Source organism: Diadema antillarum, unplaced genomic scaffold, assembly GCF_040938485.1.
Source record: "Diadema antillarum isolate AM-2024a unplaced genomic scaffold, OU_Dant_1.0 seq00001668_RagTag, whole genome shotgun sequence".
NCBI lineage: Eukaryota > Metazoa > Echinodermata > Echinoidea > Diadematoida > Diadematidae > Diadema > Diadema antillarum.
Genome location: NW_027272366.1, coordinates 68408 through 88398, shown reverse-complemented (window position 1 = coordinate 88398; position 19991 = coordinate 68408). Strand labels below are relative to the sequence as shown.

Sequence of the window (19991 nt, the reverse complement as noted above, 5' to 3'; positions counted from 1 at the left end):
TTTTCTTTAATGATGCTTACAATATACTCTCAGTTTTACAAGTTAGTGCACACTATTTTTGGTGATTTTGCACATTTCCACAGACACACTGGGATGACCTTCCCACTGAACCATACAGTGTAAAAGGTATTTAGTATCACATAAGACTTTTCACATACAGTGTATATAGCCATTTGAAAAAAATATATATATAACGAAACTCGTGGCACATTTACTGACTTTGATTCAGCATGTTTCACAGTATCCCTTGCCTTTCACATAACATTTACTGCAAAGGCAAACTTTAGTGTCCTGAATACATGCAGCATTTTGCCATATATTGATAAAGAATTGTGTTCCAATACATGTATGAAAGTGATTTTTATCAAGTGCAAGAAGTTGTTCAGATGGTGTTAACATCTATTTCTATCAGCAAAGTGGGAAATAAAGTTGTATATAGTAGACATGTTAGTTGTTGCTATGTTGGTCAACCCTTGTGTAATTTGAGAGCAAGACATTGGATTGACAAACTTTTGCCTTGGATGTACATGTACACAGGAAAAGATGGAAACACAACAAAACTTAACAAAACAAAACAAAACAAAACACTGACACATGAACATGAACATGAATACAATGCCATTAAATGTACATGCACAACTGTACCAGTCCATTTCCAGTAGAGACTTACAAATACTGCGAAAAAAATATACGACTGATGACATATCAATCTCAACTTGCAAGGTGATTCACAGAACAGGCAGTTTCAAAGTTCTTTCTGTGAACAATGGATTCTAGGACAATAGCCTTTGTGCATAAAAGATTTCCAACATCGCTTCCTTTGAACTTTAATTATGACTACTAATATAAAGACTTATAAACTCTTTATATTCTAGGAGGGGGACGTGGTGGCTGTAATTGTAACAAAGTTACTGCCTCAGTCCAGCAACTGAATCACGCTGGTTTTATTATCTCTACCATTGTTAGCCTAGCAGTCACAACAATGGAAAATATTGCTTCCTGTCTGTGCAGTACTTTAGTTTGTTACTGAAATTTTGGTGTTTTGCTTTTATTCATTTATCTCTTTTTCTTGGGGGGGGGGGGGGAGGGAGGGCTACCATGTAATTGCAAGAAAATAATTCACATTCAAAAGTATGTACTTTACACTAATCATTACATCATATACCATATGTGCAATTATAGTGTACCATCTGGCATTTCAAAAAGTCCAAATACAAAATCATATACTTTGTTGACACTGGTAGCGCTCAGTACATTTTTTGTAATATCAAATGCATCAAAAACAAAGTCTTCGAATAACAGGTCTGGTGGTGTGTATAGAAAGATAATGATATTATTGTGCCAGAGCTACAACTTGGTAATAGTTCATCACAAACATTTCAGCCAGTTTCTGCATGAAAACAAAATAGAAAATTAAATCAGTGCAATGCATTACATCATAATACTTCCAACTCACTGTACTACAAAAGCATTACTATAAAACATAAAGGCCCGAATTCACGAAGGTGGTACAAATGAAACCATGGTTTAAACCATGGACAAAAACCATGGAGCACCAAGTGTCGCATGGAATATTTCGTTACGAAATTTGTCATTTCGTCGACAAAATGACCGTTTCGATAACGAAATTATCATTTCGTGGACGAAATGTTCATATGGTTACAAAATGTTGTCATATCGTTACAAAATAATCATTTCATAGACGAAATGACTGATTTCGTAACGAAATAATCCATGCGACACTTGGCACTCCATAGTTTCATTTGTACCACCTTCGTGAATTCGGGCCATAATGTCAGAGATAAATGTAAATGGTAAGAATAATGTGGCACTGTCTGTCAATCATTTGTGATTGTCACTATTCCCCATTCTTGGTTGCCAAGGTTACACTCTCATGGGTTACATTATTTATAACGGGTTTTCCAGGCATTGTATCTCATTGCAAGAACAGCAGACCAAGTTGAGTATATGTCACGCCATGTAAAATGCACACTGTTCCAGGGGCTGCTGACTTCATGCATCAAAATCAGGAGGTTCCACAGAGCAACTATGTGTCGCAAACATCCTAACAGGTGATATTAAAGGGATGGTACAATATTGGTGGAGATAAGAATAGGGCTTTTAACTTTTTGCGAGATAACAAGAAAACACTTATGATATAGTACAGAGCATACCATTTTAAGAGGAATTCAAAGTAAAACAAAGCGATCATAATAAAGTGAGGGTCCCACACTTCATTAGAATCGCTCTTTTTTGGATATCTCAGCCATTTCAAAACCAATTTTCATGAAATAAAAGTTGAATTCCTCATAGAATTACATGCTCTTTCAAATGTTAGAAACCTAAAATTAGGTCTCAACCAAAACTGTACGATCCCTTTAAACAAAAATCTACCAAAGTATACTTGGGACTAGTCTCCAATGGGTTAAAAGAAAATTCATTCATCAATCTACAGGTACATACATGTACTGTACATTTACTATACACAGCCCAGTCGCTGCCAAAAAAAAAAAAAGCGACTAGGGTTTGTATAGTTAACTCTATATGTACAATTCTTTCTAGTCTTTTCCAGGTATAAAAGGGTTGCTTTCCAAAGTGAGGGTTGAAAAAGACAATACATGGCAGAATACAAGGGAAGGAATCTTGTCACAGAGGAAGTAGATGCTGCAGAAGATGACACCTACCTCTATGTGTATAAATTTCATGGAAAGAAATTTGGATAAACAGGCCACTTGTTATTTGTATTTCACCATTTTGCTGGCATGTCACACCATTGCACTGAATTGCGATGACATTGTGGTCGCTGCCTGCTGAGTGCTCCGACCAAATTTTGGTTGGTAAAAATCATCCGATCACCTGTGGCACCTCTGTAATGCTACTGCCAAAATCATCTTCTCGCAACCATCCCATGCTTGAAAGAAGGTCATCCCAAACTCAAAGTGCGCCTGTTTCTGATGAGATTTTTAGCTATTACAGTACTATGGAATGTGATTGATTCACGACCAAACATAAGAATAGATGCATACATAGGACAGATTTCAGTAATTTTGCAAAAGTTATGTTATTGCTATTAATTGTTAAATGCTAATTTTTAATTGAATGATATCATTCAGGTTTATCTCTCCTCAGGTCCTGGGATGAACGCTGGGATGTTGCAGCCTCCGAACAAGGGTAACCACTCAGCAGCATCATACAAGGGGCTCATCCAAGCACACGTTCCGAGAAAGGACAACTCGGTGTGAAAACCCAACGACAACAGCCACTTCTGCTCAACACGTATGCACTACACCACAGAGATGGCAGAAAAAACTTGGAAAGAAAGAGCTTCTGTATTCAGCAGACAACAAGAACAAGATCAGAGTTGGTGAAGAAATTTTGGCCATCCACAGACGAATTGAAATCGACCATCTCTTCCCAACTAATGACTGCCCAGTCAACTTTCTCAATCCTGGATATCTGACAACTCCAGTGGGATACTTGGAGCTGGAACCGCACCAAGTACCGGTTACAAGAAAGACCATCTTGAGAGTTGGGGGAGATAAATTCAAGTAAGACACAGTATCCTCATTATTATTTCTGATGATTTTGAACATGGACTCATGACTGACATGTTGCAAAACATGCAACACAATGTGTGATTCATTTTATTTGGAACATTTACAAAACCCTATAAAGACTATTTGCTTGTGTTTTTTGAATTACTCATATACATCATTACTGTGATTAATATATCATAATGTGCATACGCCCCAATAAGCAATGAATTTTAATCGTGGTTATTTCATTTTCATTTTTATTCTACATTTTATTTTTATCTTGCTTTTACAATAAAGTCATCCTTACATCTCTCACTGAGGGGCAAGCTGGGACATCACATGCACACTGTTACAGGGCAGCAACTACACAGACTAAGAACATTTCTTCACAAGCAGGTTAGTTTTGAAATCCTTCCGTCCAGGAGCAGACATATAACCTTGTGTGTATGTCTGCTTTAGAAACGGATTTTAAAGTCTGACATTAAATCTCATCCTGGTTGCTATGAAGAATGTGATGATTTACCTGTTTGATGCTTTGTTTTCTAAACACACACTTCCCTAGCAGGATAGAGCGTTTAATTTCCAATTTAAGGTTTTATCACATAATGTGAATATGCCCTTAAAGGCACTGCATTTCATTCACAATATGGGTTAAGTTATGAGGACATTCTTGATTGGTTATGTATGTATATTATGTATGTTTTCATCTATATTCTTGATTACACAAGCAATTATTTGTTTCTTATGATATCCATATTACATGTTACAATAACTTCGCTTTCCTCTCTTCTCATTATTTTGCTCCTTCCAAAATCCTGGAAAAAGAGTAGAGCAACAGCCATCCTCCGAAGCCTCCACTCTGCAAACAACATTGCATCATACATGAGCGACATGGCATGCCCGCTGAGGATTGCCAACCTAGTTGCTAGTGGGAAGAGGGCTCTGATTTTCCTAGTGGAAGGCCACCCCGACTTCAACCCAAATCATGCGGTCAACAAGTTCTACTACACCTGCTTTTTTCAACTCATGAACTTGGACGCTATAGTCGTGACATTGTACACATCAGGTGACTCTGCTCTAAACCCAGTAGAACACCTTTGAGCCCCCATGCACTTGCACTCTAACAAGAGTCTACTTGCCAGCTAAGCTGACGGGAGAGAGATGCCCACCAAATCGCCAGAGGCCATCAGTGGAGGAGAAACTCGAAAAGGAGAACGCAATGTTTGATGCTGCAATGTCGAGAATCAGGGACAGTTATTGGAGGAATCTACAGTTTGCTGGGAAGGACATCACTGTGAGGGTAGAGCCCAGCGGAGCACCACCACACCCTAAAGACGAGGACTTTGCCACAATGGAAGACGTGATCAACGGTTCAGAAAGGAGGCTTTGACAGAGTGACACATCTCCCGAGTACTCTTGCACGAACGAAAGTACTTCAAATACTTTCCCAAACAGGGAGGTTTCAAACAATGGTACCCTTTGTCACAACACCACAGAGATATTTAAGTTTTCAGGGAGTCTCTTGCAGAATACAGAGATTTGGAAGCTCTGCTGTTCCTTGCATCACTTTGTAAGGAGACCATGGCCATGCCATCCTTATTGTAGTAAAATTTCCCTTAAAATGTGTAGATTTCTTACATGGTGGATTGTTCATGTCACGTAAATTGGACACAAAAAGAGGGCATCCATTAATTACAAAACAAACAAAAATATGAAACAGTCATCCTCGGCAAATGTCTGTATGGTTTGGTGTCAGTACTTTCATCTCTTTAAAAGCATAAGTACAGTTTGGGGCAGAGCTCAGTACTGTGACAGAAAAATCCCCCATTTCACAGTATTGCTTTGTGCTACATGTACATGTCCTTGAGATAGTGAAATCAACCAACATATATTCAGCTGAATGGGATTAACAATTACATGAGCAACAGCATTTCAGTTTAGAAAATGCTCGTGTCCAAATTCCATAGGGCTGTACCATTTTAATCTTCAAACACTTTTTTGTTTTTTACTCACACTGATTTTGTATTACATTCACAGTCAGGGCAAAAAGGCAGAGCTAGAATGGCCTGTATTCAGGCATTCAATAATTCAACTGGCCTGAAATTCTCATAATTTCATCTCCTCACAGAATACTTTCAAGTAGTCATTGATGTTCATAAAATTCTGGCTCTTACTGCCATTTCACCTTCTGCAACAGCTGAGAATGATACTGAATTCTTTGGTAATTATATGGACAAGTTTCTGATAACCACCCTCCTTTCATACAGATTTCCATAACCATCAACGGAAGCTTTTCAGTGTGTGTCTTTGCCTTCCTAAATACTATAATTCAAATACCATCACCAAATATCACAATGTATTCTTTAGTAAGAATACTTAAGCAACTCTACTCATTAACTTCCATACATTAACAAAAAAACTTAATGCCATGTGACACTGCCCATTGCCCATGTGCTGGCCCAACAAATACAACTGAAATGCATTGGCATTTAAAAGCTCAACAATGATACACCAATCTCATCCAACATAATTATCTAAAATCCTTATTCAATCTACCTCAGCAATGAAGTCATCTCAAATCGCAAACTGATCTGCCCATACCAGAACAACACCCAAAATGTCCACAAGGTCAGAGTTCCCCCAGCTCACAAAGGTGCAGTATACTTGAAACAAATTTCCTGGAACTAGACAGTGACATAATTCATGACGATTTGAATCTACCATCAAAGTGCTAACATTTCTTAATTGCAGTGTTATCATAATCTCTCCCAAGTATTATCATCTAAATCCATCCAAGTTACCTATTATCAAAAAAATGTATGTAAAGCCGTTGTCACACTGGCAAAAGATCATGATAAAATATTGTGATCTTTAAGATGTCAAAATTTTGCCAGTGTGACTGTAAACTTCCAACAAAACTTCCCACTCAAACTAGGGAAATTTCCCCAAACCCCACCAATCTTCCTGATCTTTTGGGCAGTGTGAATGCTAGCAACTGAAACATTGCAATGTTTGTCAAGTGACCAGTCCATTGTCTGTGGGTGGTGCCTTCAAAGCTCGAGGTCATTGTGGCGTACTTGTGCGCAACAATGACACCATCCCTCCTTTCAATATACATGTGAGGAAGGGTGATTTATCATTTGGTCTACTCCCACTTCGTCTAATAGCCATGTAGTCTCAACCCACATGGTCTAGTCCTGTTTCGTCTACAACCAGTTAGTCTAATGACCATTTATTCCAATTGCCACTTAGCCTCATTCCCAGTTGGTCTATTTCCAGATGGGCTATGTCCATTTCGTCTAATACCCACAGTTTATGAGACAAAATGGGAAAAAGTCCAAGGAGACAAAACTGCAATTAGACCATCTAGTCATTAGACAAAACAATAAGTAGGCAAACTGGGTATTAGACCAAGTGAGAACTAGACCAAACGGGCATTACCGGTAGATTAAATTGATAGTAGACCAAGTGAGTTTAGCCATAGTGGTATTAGACAAACTGGGAAGTAGACCATCTGATAGTAGACCAAGTGGCAATAAACCGTGAGAAAGGAACCACCATTTCATTTGGTTTAAAACATGCAAATTTTATGGCTCCAAAACTTTCCACTTTGAGTGCAATTTTGATGGAACTTCTGTGCTTCTGCTTATCTGATTCCATTCTATTCATTTCCGTCAACTTGAACAAGATGTGAAATTGCACTGAAATAGAATTGCAATGAAACAGAAGCTCAAGAAATGATCTTCATGGCCACTGGCATTCAGTCTCATGTGATGCCTTCACAGGATGCCTTTTTACAGGTGTGTGAGAAATGGAAAGCAAAGATAGGTAGAATCCATTTTTATGGTGTCCAACAAACTCTCCATACTGACCTCAAAATATATAATGAAAACTTACATCCACCAGCTATGCAAAAGTGTTGAACATAACAATTGTCAAGAGGTAGATTATATTTGGCAGAACTTGTACTACCTACTCACTGTTAGTTTTGTTTGCTTTCACAATCATCATCATAGTTTTGTTAGGCTTCTGATTTACATTGGCTTTGTGTGAGGACTCTCTTGTCTTGACATGAAGGCATCACATTGTTGTCATGACAACGGCAGACTTGACTGGATTCACATAATTTCCACGGAAAGACTCTGTTGATACTGTACTGGCAGACCAGTTAGCGCTCAGAGGGATTAGCTTTTAAACTTTTAACAATTGATTCTTCCTTCTACAGGCATAAGCCATCTTATGACAATTAACATTTACCCCCTCTTTTTGTCACAGTGTCATGTATGATGCAAGAATTTAAATTCACATCAGGATGCATGTCAGATGCAATGTGCCAAGAAATTGTGTCTTTATTCCATCTAACTTATTTGTGCCTTCAGCATATCCTAGTCATAATGGCTTGATTTCACGAAGGTGGTTCACATAATGCCCTCTAGTGAAAAGTACAAAATCATTGTACCTTGCTTCTGCCCACAGTCACTATTCGACTTTTCTTACTGTTTAGGATGAAACATACCCCAAATTTACATAACCAGTTAAACCACCTTAGTAGATTCCTGCCAATGACATGAAAGTATTATGTTGAATTTCTCATAAGCATTCATTTCACCAAATATGCCTGAAACAAAATACTGTCGTGATGTCGTCATGGCAACAGCCATCTCAGGGTTACTAAACACAACATAGTCATCATATACATCACAAATCTCCTCTTTGGTAAAATCTCTTGGATGCTTTTATTGAATGATGGACTTTATGATAACTGCCACTCCAAACGTGAAAGATGTACACTGATAGTCTGAATTCCATACACTGCACACAATACAAATATTTGGAACTTTAGGCATTTGAGTGCCTTCCATACAGGTGGTATATGTTTGAACACTTCACTTTCTTTCTTTTTTTTTTCTCAAAAGGACGAAACAGTAAAAAAAAATTTATGTATTGCTGGGTAAGATAAGTCTGTACTCACACTTCGTACATTTATTGCTCCTTGTAACACAAAACTCCAACCTTTACCGCTAATGTAGACATTAGCCTTGCTGGAAAGTATAAACACTGCCTCCAGTTTCAGGTGATGGTTAGGAAATACACTCTGGGAGAGAAGATAACCTTTGACCCTTGATGATATTGTGGGTTTTGCACATGCTCCAGTCACAATCACCACACACCGCTGCACCAAGATGATACTCCAAGGTTGGATAGAAGATGAGGAGTTACTCCCTCCACCCGGTAAGTCTTTCACGTTGGCTTACTCCAGTTCGATAATAATATCGTCCTCGGCGATACTGTCTCCCTCCACAAAGTGGATAGTCTTGACCTAGAGCAGGGAATGGACATAGAGACACGGATGACCATCACAATTTACAGACATTTAGATTATCCAAAAGAATGTCCTATAGTAGTAATGTGTAGACATTTTGTGGACTGATTTATGATTTGGCATTAGTTTGATGACCGTCCAAGTGTAAGTGATGACAATGATTGTGAGTACTTCGGCATATTTCTCTTCATTTCTCCCATTTCCAACACAAAATTTTACACAATCATAAACACAACATGATTATCTGAATGCACAGTATTTCAAATAATAACATCTGTACGTAAATTGCTGTGTGATAAAGTAGGAAAATCTAAACCAAGTCATACAGAATTAATCAATGTATCTATTATACAATGGATAATTCAAGTAAGGTTGAAAATTTGGAGGGGACCGCTAAAAAGTAGTTCCAATATTTCGCAAATATTTCAATATCTCTCAAAAATCATGTTCTTACTTTCTGAGAGTAGTGTCGCAGCATGCAAAATTCATGAAATTTTCCACATCACATAGTATTCCCTGTCATGAGTAACCAGCCCTTGGATCGACAGCATGCTTCAGTAAATTTGAAGTAATGATCCAACCAAATGGAAACATGAAAATCAAGACTTCTCAGTATGATCTCACCTTTCCATCCCTGGAGACGTAGAGACTGTTGTGCATCTTCATGGCTTCCACCACACACACCTCCTGTCCCTCACCAACCTGTAGGCAAAGGAAATTGAATTGAGATAAGACAGAGGAATAAATGGATGGATCACAGAAAGGATTGCATGCGTAAAAGATGAGGATGGAATAAGGATAGAGAAATGGAGAATGGAATGGCGGAGAAATAAAAGGACAAGGGGAAGAAGATTGATGATGGAATGGAGGGAAAGACAGGAGATTAAATGGTGGAAGAATGCAGGATGGAAAGGTGGAGAGATGGACGGTAAAATGGAGGGGAGATGGAGGATGGAATGGAAAAGTGTAGAGTTGAATGGAGAAAAGACGGGGTAGAATGAAGGAGATAGAAGATGGATAATGGGAAGGAGGAGAGGTGGAGAATGGAATGAGGAGAGATAAAAGATTAAATGGTGGAAGAATGCAGGATGGAAAAATGAGAGATGGATGGTAAAATGGAGGGGAGGTGGAGGATGGAATGGAAAAGTGTAGAGTTGAATGGAGAAGAGACGGGGTAGAATGAAGGAGATAGAAGATAGATGGATAATGGGAAGGAGGAGAGATGGAGAATGGAATGGAAAGATGGGAGGATGGAATAAGGAGTGATAGAAGATTCAATGGAGGAAGAGTGTGGGATGGAATGGTGGAGAGATGGCTGATGAAATGGAAAATAAATGGAGAGGGGGAAGGGGTAGAATGAAGGAAAAATGAAGGAGAGAATGAAGGAGAAATGGAGGAGAAAGAGAATGAGGGATAGAGGAAGGATAGAATGACAGAGAGATATATGTGATTGAATGGAGGAGAGATGTACAACTGAATAGAAGAGATATGGAGGATGGAATAAGGATGGAAGATAAAATGGAGCAGAGATAGAAGAACAAATTGTGAAGAGAGACAGAAGATGAAGACAGATAGGACATTGGGTGAAGCAGAGATGAAGGATGGAATGAAAGAGAGATGGAAATTTGAATGGAAGAGTAAAAGAGGATGGAATGAAGAGATGGATGATTGAGTGGAGGAGAGATGGATGGAAAAAATATGAATGATAGAATGAGAGACAAAGGATGGAATTGTTGATCTTCTACCGAGGTTACAGATTTCCTGGAAACCCATTACATTCGTAGATATCCCTTGGAGTGTGTGACCATCTCTGTCTCAAAATCTGATCCGAGGACATTTGACTACCGGAGTTCTTAAATGTAGAGGCTTGGTCTTAGAAATCAAATACCGGGTATAAATGGTTACTCATGATTCGTCACACCTCTGCATGGAAAGAGTGGAACTTGCAAGGCATGGGGGAGACATGCTCCCATCTGCTAAGAAACACTGTTCCATAGTAAGTTCATTGTAAATATGACCCTTGACCCAAGGCCGACACTCACCACTTGGCCCACTTCTACATGGAGTGTGTGAAGCTTGCCGGGCATAGGGGAGACAACCTCCTTGCTAACATCTGGCTTGGCTTTCTCTGGCATCAGAGCCTGAAGGTCGGCTGCTTCTTGTCGCATCACAGCTATGGAGAACTTGTGCAAGAAGACAGAGGGTGCAAAGTTATCTGTGATGTCTGCTATGTTATCACAATACATCTTACATCATATATTTTGTGGTAGTTTAATGTTTCAAAAATTTGGAGAGTCCACTGATAGGGCCTATCCCCAATAATCAGTAACGTGACAAATTACTTTCTCTTTCATCAATGTGGAGGCACATTACCATAACGTCAAAGCAGTAATGCAGTCTGAGGTGCAAAGAATTGAGATAGATGACCATATGGATATACACGAAGTCATAAACTGTATAGTAAAATCAAAAGTAAAATAGACTCTACAATTAAATTACATCCAATATATGTCAACATTATTGCATTTGAATATCCATAATTCATATGTATTAAAAGCACATCATACAATATGGCCTTAATATTCAACATAATATGTCAACATCATTATCAATTGGCATTTAAATATCCATAATTCATACACACTAAAAGCACATCACAGCCTTTCAAATCAAAATGTACATACACTATGTTAATCAATACACCATGTCACATATCAATGAAATTAAGTTGCAATTCACAAAAACAAAACAAAACAAAACAAAACAACACAAAACAAAACAAAACAAAACAATCAATGCTATAACTCACCACAGTGCCTCTGTATTGGAGTTGAATATTTCCTGTACCGTCACATGATATCACCTAAAATGAACAAATTTGCAAACGCTGTACACTGCAAAGTTTTACCGCATATGCCATATATTTAGCAAGTCTGATTTTTTTTGCGAATTGGGAATTCCTGATAATTTCGCGAGTGGTTAAAGTCACGATTGTCATTGCTTATTTTTGACCTGTCCTATGCAATCTTGTATGCACATGGGTAGGCTTTCCATAAAGTGGACCCAATAATTGAGAAGCATTAAGCACGGAACAAATTATCACTAAACTGCAAAAACACACCAAAGTCAAACTTGGAAGTCATATACCAGATAAATTCTGTCAATTTCTAATATGTTTTTGCTTCACAGAAATTATACCCATGCTTCAGATATTTCATTGGCATGTGTAGTTAAAGCAAAAAAGAGAAAAGAGAAGCACCCCCCCCCCAAAAAAAAAGATATAAAACTTTCTTAGACCAGCATTTCCCTTTTAATGCTACATCAATAAAATGGAATGAATAAATATGCAGCCTATAACCCTTTAAACCATGCATTTATTTCTACACTGCAGTGGCAAAGTAGTACAGATCTTTGAATGTAGAATAAACATCCTTTTACAAATACAGATACAAATGGAGGTGAAATTACTTCCAAAAACACAAGTTAGAATTTTTGCACGGGAGAAGGTTGTAGAAGAGAAATAAAGCTCACCTGTAAACACAGAGAAGTATCGTTGACTGTCGGTGTGATAACATCATCGGCCGTTGACCAGTCAATGTTGACGTCCAGCGATTGGTCACCCATGGTCACCTGATGAATTAGCGAGAGACAGAGAACATTGGCCAGCAGTCAGTCATGAAGGTCTCTCTTACACACAAACTGGACTAAAGGTACATGTTATGGTGCTGAGTGCTTCTTTGGCAAAGAGTTCTGTCTCTAGAAATATATTAGGGAGCTTTATATTTTCGCGACCGGGACGTTCAGAGGAAAAAAACATGTTCTGAGCATGCGCAGAAGCGTGCGTCAAGTCGATCTATTTTTAGCTCGCATCGTCTTGAGTTTTTCACTACACGTTCTTGGCTATTTTTACGTCCGCAGAATTTGCGACGTAGAGAGATACTTCATGTACTGATCATATGGGGCGCCATTTTATTTTTTATACGTTGGGTCCCAGCATAATCTAAAGCTACTTTTCAGCGCAACGCGGGGAGAGAACGTCCAGCTCAAGCGTCGTCTCAAGCATCCGTGCTGCAAATCTAGAGCTCCCTATTGTATCTGGCAGAGGTGCCACTTGAGTGAGACCAAAGGAGCATCAATGGAAGCCACATTCTGAGAATGTAACTATGCAATTATATTGACAACACTTGTGTAAAGCAGATTGATTTGTGAAATGGATCTTATGCCATGGATCTAACACCATCAGGATACACAGTCCAATTCTGTACTCTACCCTGTGACTATCATAGGGTATATTTTCAGCCCACATTTTACTTGCAATCAGAATTTAATTCTGATCTACAAAAGGCTTGTTGACTCTTTTTTTCCCCCCTGCAATGAACGGGTCTTACCTTTAACCTTCCTTCCCCCTCCATCGCCACGGTAACATCCTGTCTCTCTCCACCTATCACCAGACTCAAGTGACAATCTCCAAATGTCATTGGGGAGGTCGGCACTCTAGAAAACACAAAGAGATAGATTGTGGCATCAAAACACAAATCATACAGGGATATAGTGCAATCAGTATGAATACAGGTGCAGCAATGTTTCTCAGTCCAGTAGAAAGACCATGGTGATACAATAGGGATCAGGGGGACGAGATCATTTGTATTCCTTGACAAGAAGTTTCAAGGTAACTTGCAAACAAAGCACTCCAGCATGCTAACTGGAGCTCAAAGCACAATACCTGGGTAAGTGTTAACTCTTTATGTGCCACGTTCGCATATTCTGCTCAACAAACGAAGCCGCCAAAACCGATTGATAAATCGGCTAATCACTGCTAATCCCGTGCCACAATGAAAGCTTGTCTCGTGCTTTTGTTCCTCTCATATACGGCTTGCATTCTTTGTGGTGATTACTATCAAACTGTGTTCCCAACTACATTTGCTCGTACATTCTAAGTTACTGTCACGGTTTTATGTGCAGAAGTCATGCCTTTACAGTAATGTAGCAAGTGGTCATTCAAAAGAAAAATTGAACATAAATTTGTCAAACAATTTATATCCAAACAAAGCTTGGCATTCCTCTTTAACTTTGCTTGCTATTATGCCCATCTTAACAGAAATTTGTAGAAGTTATACAAATTGGAATAACAGAATTCTTTCTCAAAGCATGACTACCTTCCTGTCTCAGAATAACGTGGCACACAGGGGGTTTCCTCCGTGGCACATAAAGAGTTAAACAGAAAGTATGTGATGAATTAATCACAACACAATGGGGTTATCACCTACTCAGAATTTACAGATGTCTCACTGCAACATCATGTCAACAGATCAGGGCCAATTTTACACTGCATCATCTTTTTAGAATGACAGATTGCTTAGCTTAATATCTTTACACATTAATGAGAGAGGATTCTGTTATAAGCTGTTTGCAGGCTGATTTTTGCATAAAGAGATGGTGCAAAAATGAAACTTTGGTACTGATGCATGTTGAAGCCCTATATGTACCATTCACCATTCTTTCTTTGCCGTGTCCTGACAAAGACTAAGCACATTGTTTTAGGCTCAATGATTTGGACAGCTTGACAGATCTGATGCGAAGAGTAGCTTATGCTTTTGTTTTTGTTTGTTTTTCTGCTCTCTCACCTGGTCTGGTTGAGGAATTGCTGTGCCTTGAACTGACTGAGGATGTACACACAGCTGGCTACTGCCTTCAGGTTTGTTTCTTCAGCTTGGTTCAGCTTCCAGCCTGGATGAAGCAATGGGAGTGGGAGAGGCATCATTCAACTGGAAATTAATTTCAAAGGCTAGCCTTAATCAAACATACAAATGAAAAAAAGTAGAAATTATGTGGTGCGTAATGTATGTCCCCGCCAGAAGTAGCATTTTGTAGCAAAATGTACAATATAGGTCATAAATCAAGGTCAAAGGTCAAAGAAGTCAAAGGTCAAAATTCTGTGTAGAAGTTTTGAAGCCCTCACCTAGTGCCATCACATAAAGCAAACGGAATCGAAAAAATCAGGTTAGAAATAGCGAAGGAGTAGCATTTTGTAGCCAATGTACAATAAAATGTAGGTCAAAAATCAAGGTCAAAGGTCAAAGAAGTCAAAGGTCAAAATTCTGTGTACAAATTTTGAAGCCCTCACCTAGTGCCATCACATAAAGCAAACGGAATCGAAATCGGGTTAGAAATGGCGGAGTAGCATTTTGTAGCAAAATGTACAATACAGGTCAAAAATCAAGGTCAAAGGTCAAAATTCTGTGTAAAAGTTTTGAAGCCCTCACCTAGTGCCATCACATAAAGCAAACAGAATCGAAATTGGGTTAGAAATGGCGAAGGAGTAGCATTTTGTAGCAAAATGTACAATATAGGTCAAAGGTCAAGGTCAAAGGTCACAACTTAAATTCTGTGTAGAAGTTTCAAAGCTCCCATGTAGTGCTATCATATAAAGCAAACAGAATCAAAATTGGCTCATAAATGACAGAGAAGTAGCAAATTGAAGATTTTGATCACACACGGACGCACACACGGACAGATGGACAGACGGACACACGGACACACACACGTACGGAGCCCGTTTCATAGTCCCCTGCTCGAACTCGTTCGGCGGGGACAATGAAACAACAATAGCAACAACAACCACCATCACCAATGTCGGTCTAATACATCAATAATGTGCAAGATCAACCAAATCTACAGCAAGAATTGGCAGAGGACACAAAAATAGGGTAGGAAGACTTGTCTCACCTTTGCATTGTGACAGGCGTGAAAGTAAATCAATCAATCCATCCATCCATCCAACCATTTGTCTATCCACCCATTGATTTATCCATCCACCCATCCATCAGCTTTTTAAGAATACCAATCTCACAACCACACAACTTTGTAATCTGTCGATCCAATGATCAATAATTAACTTATCAATCAACCAATCAGTCTTTTGATTGATGAGAGAATCGTATCCTCGATCACACCATCCATCGTCTACTCGGTCACTTTTAATGGATCCAAGGTAAACCCACAGAGCACTGGTTTTGTAACTTTCATACACATATTTTGGTTGTGCCACAATCTCCTTATCACTGCCAGACTCCACAGGTCTGTGATGCCATGTAATGAATGGCGACTGACTGATTAGCCCCGGATCTACTTGAAGGCCATGCATCCACTCTGACTTCACCCTGGAGTAATCCAAGATGAGCTGCCTCACCTGAGAAGCCCTCTGGGTACTCCTCCTGCAGGAACTTGGTGCTGATGTCGCCTGACTGGAAGCGAGGATTGGCCAGTACGTCTTGCAGCAGTGAGATGTTGTGGGTCACTCCTGGTGGTTGGGTTGGGATGAGAGGAAATAACAAAGACCATAATAGATCCTTATCCCAGCTTAAACCCATTATGTCCTCTGAAACCACATTTATCTACTTTGGTGGCTGCATCCTTTGAATACAATTATTCATTGCTAGTGTTTCATAGGCAAAAATTGATAACAACTACTCCTACTACTACTACTACTACAACTACTTCTAATACTATTACTACTACCATCAATACTAACATTACCACTATCACAACTTCTACTAAGTCTAAAAATGATTATACCTATAGCAATACTAAAAGTTATAGTGAGAGATAAGCCTATAATTATGAATTTCAGGTCACAGATGGAAAGCTGTAATTAATACATTGAACTGTCATGTGATACTAACTTTTACAAACAAACAACTGCTACAAAAGGCATTTCATGCAAAACCATATAGTTCATATTTAAATCGTGCATTATGAGATAGATTGACTCCGTGCACATGCACAATTTCAAATAATGGGACTATGATTATTAAATTCTTACCTCTGATGACGTATGTATCCAGAGCTTTCACCATGGTGTCCATAGCCTCACTCCTGTCTTTACCATATGTCACCAACTAACAAAAAAATAGATGGTAGAATAAACCAAGTGTGCTGAAATATTCCATCAGAGATAAAAAGTGAAGACATCAATTTTTAAAGCTCTTTGTCCGAGTTTTATTCCTATTGATGACATCTTTTGTATGTTGCCCATTCGTTTCCATCGTTTCACTCTTCAAAATGTTGATGACATACCCCTTTATTCTTGGGCCGATACATTTTTGTCTCCTTTGATTCACTGGTTTCATCTAAAGTGATGTTCACTCAAGGACATTACTTCATGCAACCTATGTATGGTTACTATTAATGAAAACCACATCTCATTCTAAGTAAACTGGCTGAAATTGTAGCTCTTTCAGACAGTTTCTGAATGAACAAAGGGCTTTATGAATATAATGGGGAGAGGAATTTGTAACTGATATTGTATGATTTCTAATCACAACAACCAAATTTAACCAAAATCTCATAAAAATCAGCCTGTTGTAGAGAAAGAATTTCTGTGGCATTGCGTTGTGCGCCCTGGAGAAAGAAGCAAAGGCGCACAGGTGTGCTTTATACTTATGAACCTCCCAGCATCTGTGTCATTCTCCCAGGCATGGTTTTCTTGAATTGCATAAATTCGCGTTGTTCTCTGGTCACACAATGATAAGATGGGTCAATAATGACATACAGGAAATATCATCCTAACTCACATATGAACAGTAACCATGTCATATAAGACAACAGAAAGCTGTAATTCTCCTTCTGGTGGTTACAAGACAGAAATACAGAAGGTGACTTTGAATTCGGCCATCAGAGACCAATGGGCGTAGAAGGTCAGCAACCTACCTTAGAGATCATGGGGTCATAGTAAATACTGATCTCGCTCCCTTCCTTGATGCCACTGTCCACTCTCACTCTGTCCAGGTGGAGTGGCTCTGAGTAGCGGTGGAGACGACCAATAGACGGAAGACCAAAGGATTTGTAAGGATCCTGTCTCAACGAAACGGGAGGGATGAAGACAGCAATCATTTCAAGGGAGTTCCTTGTTTCACAAGAATCACAAATAACTCAAGTACTACATGCCCTGACAGCTTCAAAGATCCATGAAGAGAAGTCAAGTTTAATATTAAACTGAGTTTGAAAAACATGATAAAATCTTTTGACAGTATCAATAGACCCGACACTCTGTACTCTGAAAGTCAAATCATTAATATACAATAACCACCATCTAACCACTCGTGAAATCGTCGGGAAGTCCTCATTTGCAAAAATTTAGACTCATTAAATATATGGCGTATACAGTATTAGGGTAAATCCTAGCATGGTATTGTTAATGGGGGGGGGGGGGGAGGCAACTTTTGAAATAAAACCAAATGGATTCCAAACTGCAACTAGAAATGTCGCTATGGCGACTGGTATGCCTCCACCATAATGCATGATTCTCCTAATAGCTCTTAGAGTACATGTGGACAATGTGTGATTACATTTTCACAAAATTGGCCAAATATTAAAATGAAAAGTTTGTCACAAATGTGTTGAGCATATATTTGGAGATTTAAGGACTTTAACTTGACTTTGACCCATTCATAGGTTTATGCATTGGGTAATTTTCAAGGTATGGAGAAAAAGTGCAATTTCTGTATTGAATAGTAAATTGTTACCACTTTCATCTGGACGTTGACCCTAAAATTCATAAGATAATCACTGTCGGGCAGAACATGCATAAATACATATGTAAGTTTCAAGATGACTTGAGTCACTTTCGAGATATGGAGGAAAAAGTTAGTTCAGCACTTGGGCAATTCCGCAGTTAGGTGGACATGACCAGTTCCGCCTGCGATCAACATCACAGGATGAGCGCGCTCATATGCGCTCGATTACGCTCAGTGCGTGGCGATCACTTGCGCGCGCGCTCATCCTTGTTTACAAATTTGAACACGGCATTTCATCGCATAGCCACAAATCGTAAGAGCGCCAGCTGTTGGCGTACTCGCGAGTAGTAGTACATTGTTCCCTTGTTCCGTACGTGTACGAACACGTGTATTCGTCCGTCCACTGTCATTCTATAATCTTGCGTTTCAGTACACGAATGCTTTTATTTGTGTGTGTGTGTGTGTGTGTGTGTGTGTGTGTGTGTGTGTGTGTTGCGTTCAATTGGCCCCTTCTTTTCCATTTTTCTTTCGGATTTGTATTTTACTTTTGCTAACTGATGGTGGCCAATTTACACCTCATATTATTTCTGTCACCAAAAAGGAAGGTCAAATCCTCTTCCTTTTCTCGCATTAAAGTCGGCGCGAGAGTACTCACTTGTTGTTTTAAAGTTCGTGTGACTTTTACCGCTGTTATTCTCAGTGTCTGTTAATTGTACTTTCTTCGTTCTTGCACTCGCAGTACGATTGCGAGCAGATGCACACACACAATTACGCTCTTTGCAAAATCGACAAGATAATCATAATACTAGTAATATTGACAAGAAAGCGTGTCAGAAATGCAACAATAATAGATTCGGTAGCAACATTTCGAACCATCGCTCTTACCATAACCATGCAGCGCTCGACACTAACGGTGGCTAAAAACGCACATCGGGCCACCAAAATTTTGGAAATGAAGATTTTCCCCCAGAATAGTCGGATGTTTGCCTTTACATTTGGAAGTGAACAGCTGTAACAATCGGCTCCGTCAGAACCTAAAATAAATGTCAGATGTTTGCTTTTAATTTTGGAAATGAATAACGGTAATATTCGATTCCGGCCGTATGATAATAAAATAAAATTAATGTCGGATGTTTGCTTATACTTTTGAAATCGAATAATGATAAGATTCAACTCCGTACGGTGCTAAAATTAAAGTCAGATATTTGATTTTGCGTTCGGAAATGAATAAGGATAACATTCGGCTCCGGAAGATGCTGATATAAATGTCAATGTTTGCTTTGACGTTCGGAAATGATTAAAGATAATATTCAACTCCGTAAGATGATAAAATAAATGCCGGATGTTTGCTTTTACTTTCGAAAGTTAATAGCAATAACATTCGGCTTCGGAAGATGCCAAAATACATGTCAGATGATTGCTTTTACGTTCGGAAGTGAATAGCAGTAATATTCTGCTCCATACGATGTTAAAATAACTGTCAGATGTTTGCTTTAAAATTTCGAAATGAATAACGGTATAACATTCAGCTGCTTTATGTTTGATATTTGCTTTGACGTTCGGAAATGAATAACAATAATATTCAAACTCCGTATGATGATAATGTCTGATGTTTGC

At 38.8% G+C, this 19991-nt stretch overlaps 1 protein-coding gene and 1 long non-coding RNA gene across 2 annotated transcripts; both read right to left on the bottom strand.

Moving 5' to 3' along the window:
• Nucleotides 1-8787: 8787 nt before the first annotated feature.
• Nucleotides 8788-15819, bottom strand: LOC139711550 (propionyl-CoA carboxylase alpha chain, mitochondrial-like). Its single transcript, XM_071623423.1, has 8 exons — nucleotides 15813-15819; nucleotides 14484-14586; nucleotides 13248-13353; nucleotides 12391-12489; nucleotides 11669-11722; nucleotides 10902-11042; nucleotides 9484-9561; nucleotides 8788-8856 (listed from the first exon to the last, which is right to left on the bottom strand). Exons 1-8 carry the CDS (start codon nucleotides 15817-15819, stop codon nucleotides 8788-8790), a joined length of 657 nt encoding a protein of 218 aa, XP_071479524.1.
• Nucleotides 15820-16097: 278 nt separating this feature from the next.
• Nucleotides 16098-17700, bottom strand: LOC139711547 (uncharacterized). Its single transcript, XR_011709527.1, has 3 exons — nucleotides 17569-17700; nucleotides 16682-16757; nucleotides 16098-16159 (listed from the first exon to the last, which is right to left on the bottom strand). It is a non-coding gene; the product is annotated as an uncharacterized lncRNA (long non-coding RNA).
• Nucleotides 17701-19991: the final 2291 nt, after the last annotated feature.

Excerpts from the sequence above, each read along its gene's own strand:
- LOC139711550 (XM_071623423.1), bottom strand. Across the intron at positions 13,354-14,483 it reads CAATTCCTCAACCAGACCAG|AGTGCCGACCTCCCCAATGA; the intron begins GTGAGAGAGCAG and ends TGTGTTTTCTAG. Across the intron at positions 8,857-9,483 it reads ACGTCTCCAGGGATGGAAAG|GTCAAGACTATCCACTTTGT; the intron begins GTGAGATCATAC and ends TCCCTGCTCTAG.